The sequence below is a fragment of the Gigantopelta aegis genome, unplaced genomic scaffold, assembly GCF_016097555.1.
Source record: "Gigantopelta aegis isolate Gae_Host unplaced genomic scaffold, Gae_host_genome ctg5650_pilon_pilon:::debris, whole genome shotgun sequence".
Lineage (NCBI taxonomy): Eukaryota > Metazoa > Mollusca > Gastropoda > Neomphalida > Peltospiridae > Gigantopelta > Gigantopelta aegis.
This window is the reverse complement of record NW_024534544.1, coordinates 702-12500: the sequence shown is the minus strand read 5'-3', so window position 1 is coordinate 12500 and position 11799 is coordinate 702. Positions and strand designations below refer to the sequence as shown.

Sequence of the window (11799 nt, the reverse complement as noted above, 5' to 3'; positions counted from 1 at the left end):
TGTAGGTGTAAGGCCACTACACTGACTTCTCTCTCACTAACTACTAACAGCGACGAATCGGGGGGGGGGGGGGGGGGGGGGGGGGGGGGGGTGCAATAGTTATAATTTTATTATATATTAATTTTTAATTTTTTTGTCGATGCCCCCTCCAAACCTCCCCCAAAGTTCCCTTGGCATCCGACCTCATGTCACTGCCCCCCCCCCCCCCCAATGGATTTTCTGGATCCGCCACTGACTAACAACTAAGAACTAACCTACTGTGTTCTTTATGTTTTCAGAACTTGATTATATTTACTCCTACATGACAGTATTTATAAATTTACACGTATATGACCAGTACAATTTAAATGTATTATAGGGTTGTAAAATCCAACAAACATTCTAAGAGTACTGCTAAAGCAATACAGGTCCTCTGCTGGGCCACACAAATCTCCTAAGTTCAAGGGCCATAACTATGTCAAACATGGGATAAATTATGTTTTGTCTGAGTTATGTCCCTTGTATAAACGACTACTGAAGTCAAACTTGATCTGGTCACCGGCCTCGGTGGTGTTGTGGTTAAGCCATCGAACATAAGAGTGGTAGGTACAGGGTTCGCAGCCCGGTACCGGCTCCAACCCAGAGCGAGTTCTTAAGGGCTAAATGGGTAGGTGTAAAACCACTACGCCCTCTTCTCTCTCACTAACCACTAACGACTAACGACAACCAACCTACTGTCCTGGACAGACAGCCAGATAGTTGAGGTGTGTGCCCAGGAGAGCGTGATTGAACCTTAATTGGATCGAAGCACGAAAATAAGTTGAAATAAATGAATGAATGAATGAATGAATGAATGAATGAAAAGCGCGAATAAACACACATTCTCACCTCACCATAACCTCATTTTGTAATGTAAAATGCAAACACATCTCCAATGTGCATAAACACATTATTGTCTCACAATAACCTCATGTAGTAATGTAAAATGAAAACACATCTCCAATGTGAATAAACACATTATTGCCTCATCACAGCCTCATTTAGTAATGTGAAACACAAACACATCATCAGTATGAATCAACACATGATTGCCTCACATAACCTCATTTAGTAATGTGAAACACAAACACATCGTCAGTATGAATCAACACATGATTGCCTCACATAACCTCATTTAGTAATGTGAAACACAAACACATCATCAGTATGAATCAACACATGATTGCCTCACATAACCTCATTTTGGAATGTAAAATACAGACACATGTCCAGTATGAATAGACACACATTCTCTCCTCACAATAACCTCATTTAGTAATGTAAAATACAAACACATCTGCAATGTTAATAAACACACATTCTCACCTTACCATGACCTCATTTAGTAATATAAAATAGAAGCACACCTCCAGCGTGAATAAATACACATTCTCGGCTCATATCAGAAGCCGTGGAATGTGCTGTCCTGTCTGAGGGATGATACATATAAAAGCTCACTTGCTACTAATGGAAAAAGTAGCGGTTTCCTCACTAAGACTATATGTCAAAATTATCAAATGTTTGACATCCAATAGCCGATGATTAATAAATATATGTGCTTTAGTGGTGTAGTTAAACAATACAACCATTGATTTTTCAGCTGTATTATTATATTATAGGTGCAAATGTAGTAAATGGTATGGACAGTAGAAAATACGAAAATGGTTTATGCTGGTAAACATTCGTTATATTAGAATATGAATTCCTATAAGGAAGGAAGGAAGGAAATGTTTTATTTAACGACGCACTCAACACATTTTATTTACGGTTATATGGTGTCAGACATATGGTTAAGAACCACACAGATATTGAAGGAGGAATCCCACTGTCGCGACTTCATGGGCTACTCTTTTCGATTAGCAGCAAGGGATCTTTTATATGCACCATCCCATAGACAGGATAGCACATACCACGGCCTTTGATGTACCAGTCGTGGTGCACTGGCTGAAAAGGAAGGAAGGAAATGGTTTATTTAACGACGCACTCAACACATGCTATTTTACGGTTATATGGCATCTGACATATGGTGAAGGACCACACAGATATTGAAAGAGGAAACCTGCTGTCGCCACGTCATGGGCTACTCTTTTCGATTAGAAGCAAGGGATCGTTCATATGCACAATCTCATAGACACGATAGCACATACCACGGCATTTGATGTACCAGTTGTGGTGCATAGGTTGGACCGAGAAATGAATTCCTATAACGTTAATAAAACGAAGTAACGAAAGTATATTATTATTATACTTTTTATTTATTTAATTTTGTTTCATTTTATTATTAATATTTAAAAAATAATAATGCAACAAACGAAGGACGAATGTACACACACGAACGCACACACGGACAACAGACAAGCAATTGTGCAAACACATAACTAACCTACGCCTTACCTTGGAATATGTCAGGTGTAAGAATGAAAGGAACCAAGCCGAAAAAAGGATAAACAGAAGAAAATAAAGAAACAAACAATTGTGCTTCCGGGAACCTAACCATACCTTGAAAAAAAAAGGCCGACGCTAAAAATGTATTGCCTTTTCGTGATTTATTATTTTTGTTCTAATGACAATAATAATAATAATAATAATAATAATAATAATAATAATTACTATTATTATTTTATTGATATGTAAGTAAAAAGAGTAAAACATTGTTTTTAGCAACAGACTACCGACACTGCATGTTGCCTAAAAGACATATATGTTTAAAAGCCAACCGACCAAACAAAAACCAACCTACCTGCTCGTTCAATAAACCAACACACCAACCACCCACCTACCCGCCCGTCCAATAAACCAACAAACCAACCAGCCAACGAACCAACCGCCCAACACACCAACTAACTAGACAATCGTCCAACAAACTAACTACACAACCGCCCAACAAACCAACCAACAACCAACCATACATCCAACCAACCACCTAACACTCATCCACCAAATACCCCACCCAACCACCTAACAAAACCAGGCAGAGAACCAACCAAATAACAAACCAGACCAGCCAACCAACCACAACCAACCAACCACTCATCTACTACCACCTATCAACCAACCTAACAACCAACCAACACCCATCCACTACCACATCCAGCCACCCAACAAACTAGCCAGACAATCAACCAATCAACAAACCAAACCAACAGGACAACAACACCAGACAACAACCAGCAACAACCAACCAGACAATCAACCAACTAACCAGACAACCAACTAACCAGACAACCAACCAACAACCAGCCACCAGACAATCAACCAACCAGCTAACAGACAAACCAACAAACCAGACAACCAACCAACCAGACAACCAACTAACCAGACAACCAACCAAACATACTATTTCATTTCATTTCAACTTATTTTCGTGCTTATAATCCAATTAAGGTTCAAGCACGCTATCATGGGCATACACCTCTTTCTGTCTAGTACAGCGGGTTAGACTTGTTAGTGGTTAGTGAGAGAGAGACAAGAGTGTGTAGTGGTCTTACGGAATAGAATAGCCGGTATCACAAAATGAATCGCTCACTCAAAATGTTCTCCCCACCCTCCGGCGATACTATTTCAAAATAAACCCCTCCTCTTGAAATAGAATCGCCCCGACCCACGAAATAACCCCCTCCCCCCCCCAGCCCTAGTCCAAACCCTAGCCCTAACCCTAACCCTAATACTAATCCTAACCCTAACCCCTATTCGGGGGCGATTTTATTTCGAAATAGAATCGCCGGTCGGCGATTTTCTAGGGGGGGGGGGGGGGGGGGGGGGGGGGGAGGGCGGATATATTTCGCAACACCGATACCGGGCTGTGAACCCAGTAAATATCAGCCTTATGTCCGATGGCCTAACCACGACACCACCGAGGCCGGTCATACTAACTAACCTGTCGCCCTTGTGCCAAGAACCTGAACATCACAGAGTATCAGTGTTTCAGACTCGCTCATCATTCTCCACTTCTTAATACGGACGAACCGACCAATCACGGGCGAGCGACATTTAAACTGTACAGTCTCATCACGCCCCAGTAGGTCGGTGCGGTTGTAGCACTGGATTGGGTTGGCGCCTGCACAGCCTATTGGATTCTCCTTAAACACGTCAATGGTGAAGCTGTGTAGATACAGCCCTGCAACATAAATTCATATTTTAAAGAACGAAATAGTTTATTGTTAAATGACATCTTAAGCAGTAGTAAGAATTCTGCCATATGCTTATTGAGAGTTGTGCTTACAGAATCTGTCTGCCGTTTTCGTGATGGTGACGTCATGTATTATAGACAAGATAGTACATACCACGGCCTTTGTTACACCAGTCGTGGAGCACTGCCTGCCTGGTACGAGAAATAGCCCATGGGCCCACCGGGGGGAATCGAATTTAGATCGATCGCGTATCTCAGGCGAGCGCTGTTCCACTTAGCTACGTCCCGCGCCCGAACCATAATTGTATATAAGCACGAAAAGAAATATAAATGAATTGAAATATGCGGTAACGTTAACAAACTAAAACCTTGTTTATCATTTTCTTTTTGGTCATATGTAATTCAAATACGAGGGCACATGATGTTTCTAGGACGTTGAGAACACGTTTCAGCTAAACTTTCTTATACTTATCAAAGTTTGTTTGTTTTTGTCTAACGACACCACTAGAGCACATTGATTTATTAGTCATCGGCTATTGAATGTCAAACACATGGTAATTTTGATATTTAGTCTTAGAGAGGAAGCCCGCTGCATTTTTCCATTAGTAGCTAGGGATCTTTTATGGGTACCATCCCATAGACAGGATAGCACATACCACGGCCTTTGATATACCTGTCGTGGTGCACTGGCTGTAGCGAGAAATAGCCCAATGGGCCCACCGACGGTGAGCGATTCCAAACCGACCACGCATCAAGCGAGCGCTTTACCACTGGGCTACGCCCCGCCCCTTATGCTTATGGCGTCATGCAACATCATTTAGGGGCGTGGTACCTGCCACTTACTTCATAAACTTACTCGTGGTATGAATGGTTACTTGGATGTTTTCTATTTATATTTATATGGAACGTGGTACATATCAGTTACTTCATAAATTAATTCGTGGTTGAATTGCTATTGGATACTGCGCATCAGTGACTATTATCAGCTGTCAATCATATCATCGGGAGTAAATTAACAAAATAGTATTTATATATATGTACCTAGATATATGTTCAATTTATTTATTATCAGGGTTTCTGCCAGAGGGTAAAACGGGTTTGGTGTCATACACAAATGTTTGTGCACATTTTATTTTTTAAAGTTAACTTTTTGACAAAATTAATTACTCTTATCATTATTGTATGCATTTTTTTAACCCTAACCCTAAAATTAACCCATTTTCTTTCGGGGAGAGACCCCCACCCCCCACCCCCATACCATGTGTTGCCTTTGGTTGTAATTCAGTTACATAGCGCCAGGCCCCACCCACTCCGAGCCTTAATTGGATATAAGCACGAAAAGAAATATAAATGAATTGAAATATGCGGTAACTTTAACAAAATGGTATGTGTGCTGAACTATTGTGTTTACAGTCGTCGTCTCATACTTCACAGAAAAACCCCCACACAAAAAACAAAACAACAACAACAAAACAAAACAACAACAAACAAACAAAAACCTTGTGTATCAATTTGTTTTAGGTCATGGGTAATTCTGCCGCAGGCCTACCACACTATTAGGATCAAATACGAGGGTACATGATGCTTCTAGGACGTTGAGGAAACGTTTCAGCTAAACTTACTTATATTTATCAAAGTTTGTTTGTTTGTTTGTTTTTGTTTAACGACACCACTAGAGCACATTGATATACCAGTCGTGGTGCACTGGCTGTGTCGAGAAATAGCCCAATGGGCCCACCGACGGTGATCGATTCCAAACCGACCGCGCATCAAGCGAGCGCTTTACCACTGGGCTACGTCCTGCCTCTTATACGTATGGCGTTATGCAACATCATTTAGGGGCGTGGCACCTGTCAGTTACTTCATAAACTTACTCGTGGTATGAATGGTTATTTGGATGTTTTCTATTTATATTTATATGGGGCGTGGTACATATCAGTTACTTCATAAATTTATTCGTGGTTGAATTGCTATTGGATACTGCGCATCAGTGACTATTATCAGCTGTCAATCATATTATCGGGAGTAAATTAACAAAATAGTGTATATATATATATATATATATATATATATATATATAAATTGTATATATTATATATATATATTTATAAAACCCAAACGTTTGTGCACATTTTATGTTTTTAAAGTTAACGTTTTGACCAAATTAATTACTCTTATCATTATTGTATGCTTTTGTTTTAACCCTAACCCTAAAATTAACCCATTTTCTTTCGGGGTAATTCACTTACATAGCGCCATACCCCAAAAGTTCATTCTGGCAGAAACACTAATTATGTACAATTTCTAACCTGTAAAGTAGTGATAACACGGTCCCCAACCCTGACACTACCAAATCTGTTTCCTTTACTTTAAAAAAGAAAGAACAAAAGATTAAAACCGGTAGCTGTTGAAATATAGCACTTACACGAATACTCATCGTCACAGTTCGCGATGATGACGTCATGTATGTCAAAGTACCCACGCAGATCCACCATCCACCACTGTTCCATGTCGCCATTTTTCGTTGTTGCGCATGAGGCCGTGTCTCCATCCACAGCACCAGATGCTATGGTATGAACGGTACTCATGGTGGCAGGTTTTTGAAAAGCAACATCTGAAAACGTTCCTGAAAAACCAATCAAACAATATGATGAAAATTAATGAATGATTAACCTCAGCACACACACGCACGCACACACACACATGCGCGCAAACACATACACGTGCGCGTACACACACAACACACACACGCACACACACTGACACACACGCACACAAACATACGCGCACTCAAATACGCGCACTCACACACGCACTCATGTGCGCGCACACCATGCACATACACACACAGACACGCATACACACACAAGTACATACAAAAACACATAGACACATACACATACACTCACACACAAGCCACACACACACAGACACACAAACACAAGCCACACACATTCACACACAGACGACACACACACACACACACACACACATTCACACACAGACACACGCACACACACACACACACACACACACACAGACACGCACACGCACACACATGCACAGGCACACACAACCACAAACGCAGACACACACACACACAGACACAGAGAGAGAGACATACACAGACACACACACAAAAACGCAGACACACACACAAGCCGCACACACACACGCACACAAGCCAAACAAACACACACAAACATACACAGACACACACTCACTCACACACACACACACACACACACACACACACACACACACAGAGAGAGAGAGAGAGAGAGAGAGAGAGAGAGAGAGAGAGAGAGAGAGAGAGAGACGCACACGCGCGCGCACACAGACACACACACACACACACACACACACACACACATAACAGGCCACACACACACGTACACACACGCACATGCACAAAAAACAAAACAAAAACAAAAAAAAACACACCCCCCCCCCCCAAACAAAACAACAACACACAAAAGCAAACAAAACGTCTGTGGACCACGACTGATATATCTGTGGGATGGTGCACATAAAAGATCCCTGTTTAAATCAATTAGCGGGTTTCCTCTCTAAGACTATACAATGGCGTAGCCAGCATGAGGCAGACGAGGCGCTTGCCTCATGTGGAATTTCCCCAGATTTATTTATTTTTCCCATGTCACTGATATTTATTTTACAGGTCTTGGTTTGCATCGGCGTTTTTTCCTCTGGCTACGCCCCAGCTATATGTCAAAATTAGCAAATGTTTGACAGCCAATAGTCGAAGATTAATAAATCAATGTACTCTAGATATATCGTTAAACACAAAATAACTTTAATTTCATCTCTATCTCTATCTCTATATATGTCTATCTATCCGTCTATCTATCTGTCTGTCCGTATTTAGTTTAGCTTATACGTACCATTAAGTCGTACTACAAACAATGTCATCATCCAAACACCAACATATTTCAACATCGTAACACAAATCTTCTTTCGCCTTCTCCGTCTCTCGAACAGATCAAATAGAAAATTGAAATGTTGCAACTGTAGAAGCTTGAAGGAAAACTATTCATGAACGCTCCCGTAAACGTGATGTTAGTCGACCGTGACTCGCACTGGGAATGTTCACTGTGTTAGGGGCGGGCAGATCCAGAAATATGTTCAGGGTGACTAACGGGAAAAGGGCATGTTAACTGCCAAATTGAAGCTTGCCGTTAATTTGAATCTCAGTTTTAAATTAGAGGACAGTTTCCTATATATCTCTACATACACATATATATTATATATATATAACACACATACACCACACACACACCACACACACAAATATATATATATATATATATATATATATATATATATATATATATATATATATATGTGTGTGTGTGTGTATGTGTATGTGTATGTGGTATATGTATATGTATCCATACCACAAACCACAAAACCGATTAAAGTTCCACCAAACTTTTACAAGCTAGACACCCCCCACTTACAAACAGACTACTAGGATAGCAACACAACCAAAGCATATAAAACAGCGCCACAGAACTCAGAACAAGAGATAACCACTAAAGACAAACACACATTGCAGAAAAAACTAAATCTAGCAGACCGCATTGAGATACAACAGCAAAAAAGTGACCACATTTATTACGTTAAAAGACCACAAACCAAACTTCCCAATAAACCCCACCTGTAGACTAATAAACGCCATCTAACCCGGAAATTGGCATAATAAGCAAAAAAAAATCTTAGAGAGAATCACCAGAAAGATTCTGAAACACACAACCAGAACAAACCCAGTGGAGGACACACGTCAGACGTGATTAAGTGGTTTAAAGCAATATCCAAGTAACATCCAACTATTCTTTCATATGTTTCGACATATGCCCATTTTCATCCGTCCCAGAACAGAAAAATCTAGTGAAAACAAAGCCCTACATTTCGCATCCAAAATTCGATGATATTTTCTAGCGATGAGATGGAACTAATATTACAAGCAAGAAAATTCACTGCTATTTAACACCAGCAAGGCATGGTGCAAAAGAGGCAAACAATCCCCGGTTTTGACACCAACCCCAACCTAGTTACGATGGGAGCAGAACCCCCCGAAATAGTCGGGCTTCTTTCTTCGCTCCACGCACCCACTCCCGATCACGACCCCCGCACACCCCCCCCCACCCCCACCCACCCCTGCCCCAAACCCCCACAACACACCCGAATGACAGCCCTCTCACAAACGACCACCATTACAATCCACGCCTCCAACCCCACCCCCACAACTCCCCCCCTACCCCCACGGCAGCACAACCACGGTCCACCACCCCCCCAAGAGGCCCCGACCAACCTCCTCCGACCCCCCCCCACGGATCCCCCCCACCCCCCCCCTCACCCTCCAACCCAAGTCCTTCCCTCTCTCAAGACCAACCCCAGCCTACCCCACCGCCCACGACCCGCCCCCGCCACACACCCACCCCCCTCCCTGCCCCCCCCACCCGACCCACCCCCATAGAATGCCACCATCGCCCCCCCCCACCCCCCTAACCTGAAACCACCCCCCACCCGGCCCACCCGCCCGCCGCCCTAACCCAATACTCCCACCACCCCACACTACGGACTCACTAACCTGTCGACACAACCACCCCAACCTCCTACTCCTCACCGCCGTCCCTGTACCCACAACCCCAAAAACACCCCCCCCCACACAACAACCGACAACACACACCTCCACTCGCCCCCCACCCACCCGACCCTTCCGCCACACCCCCCCGCCCCCCCCGCCCCCCCACCCCCACACCCCCCCCCCCCCCCACCACCCCCCCCTCAACGCCCCCCACACCTCGCACCCCCCCCCGGCGCCCCCACCCACCCATCGCCACCCCCCCCCCCCCAGCGAAAACACCCCCCCAACCGCCCCACCTCGCACCACCCTCCGCGTCCACCCACCACCCTAAGTTGACCCCCGTCCAGCATATAACCGCAACCCAACCCACCAACCCCCCGACATCATCCACACACCACACCATACCACCCCTAGCACACCCCCTCAGACCCCCACCCCCCCCCCCCCCTAAACACCCCCGACCCCCGCACCCGAAGCCCCACCCACCCACCCCCCCCCCCCCACCCGGCCGCCCTTAGCCCACCTGAACCCCCCCCCCCCCCCTACCACCTCCCGTCCCCACACACCACCCAACCCCCCCATGCCAACTGTCAACCCGCCTCCAACCCCCCCCCCAACGCCCACCGTGTGCAACCGCCTCCCCCGCCTCAACCACCACCCCACACCCCCCCCCCACACTGCCCCCCCCCACACCCCCCCCCCCCTAACCCACACTCCCCCAAATCCACCCCCCACACCCCCCCAGAGAGATAGTAGACGCACCACGCGCGCGCACACAGACACCACACACACCACACACACACCCACATAACAGGCCACGACACACACGTACACCCCACCACATGCAAAAAACACAACAAAACAAAACACACCCCCTCCCCCCCCCCCAAACAAAACAACAACGCACAAAAGCAAACAAAACGTCTATGGACCACGACTGATATATCTGTGGGATGGTGCACATAAAAGATCCCTGTTTAAATCAATTAGCGGGTTTCCTCTCCAAGACTACACAATGGCGTAGCCAGCATGAGGCAGACGAGGCGCTTGCCTCATGTGGAATTTCCCCAGATTTATTTATTTTTCCCATGTCACTGATATTTATTTTACAGGTCTTCGTTTGCATCGGCGTTTTTTCCTCTGGCTACGCCCCAGCTATATGTCAAAATTAGCAAATGTTTGACAGCCAATAGTCGAAGATTAATAAATCAATGTACTCTAGATATATCGTTAAACAAAAAATAACTTTAATTTCATCTCTATCTCTATCTCTATATATGTCTATCTATCCGTCTATCTATCTGTCTGTCCGTATTTAGTTTAGCTTATACGTACCATTAAGTCGTACTACACACAATGTCATCATCCAAACACCAACATATTTCAACATCGTAACACAAATCTTCTTTCGCCTTCTCCGTCTCTCGAACAGATCAAATAGAAAATTGAAATGTTGCAACTGTGGAAGCTTGAAGGAAAACTATTCATGAACGCTCCCGTAAACGTGATGTTAGTCGACCTTGTCTCGCACTGGGAATTTTCAGTGTAAGGGGCGGGCAGATCCAGAAATATTTTCAGGATGACTAACGGGAAAAGGGCATGTTAACTGCCAAATTGAAGCTTGCCGTTAATTTGAATCTCAGTTTTAAATTAGAGGACAGTTTCAGTTTCGACGGGACTTGGACCGCTGATTTAAAATCATTTAGCCAATTTCAAACTTGAAGCTTCAAATTCGCCGAAACCGTTATACCGTCATAGCAATGTTTAGTCTTTTATGGTGTGTGTGTCTATCTATCTATCTATCTATCTATCTATCTATATACATACATACATATAATATATATATATATATATATATATATATATATATATAGTTATATATAATCACTACATCTATCTATCTATCTAATCAAATATATATATAACTACACTATTACTATCATATATATACATATAATATATAGAATATATATATATATATATATATATAATCATCTATAACACACACACACACCACACACACACACACCACAATATATATATA

At 43.4% G+C, this 11799-nt stretch overlaps 1 protein-coding gene across 2 annotated transcripts in view; it reads right to left on the bottom strand.

Moving 5' to 3' along the window:
• The window catches only part of LOC121366427 (fucolectin-5-like), an 11943-nt gene extending 778 nt beyond the window's left edge, over positions 1 to 11165 (bottom strand). The window contains exons 1-3 of one of the 2 annotated variants that reach the window (XM_041490884.1): positions 11091 to 11165; positions 6573 to 6773; positions 3896 to 4135 (exon numbers count right to left, since the gene is read on the bottom strand). In XM_041490884.1, the coding sequence (XP_041346818.1) occupies positions 3896 to 4135; positions 6573 to 6773; positions 11091 to 11145 (496 nt within the window). In that variant the 5' untranslated portion in view covers positions 11146 to 11165. Of the gene's footprint in view, positions 1 to 3895; positions 4136 to 6572; positions 6774 to 8049; positions 8177 to 11090 lie in introns of those variants that run through there. The other variant, XM_041490883.1, reaches the window with a different exon arrangement.
• Between the last annotated feature and the right edge of the window lie 634 nt (positions 11166 to 11799).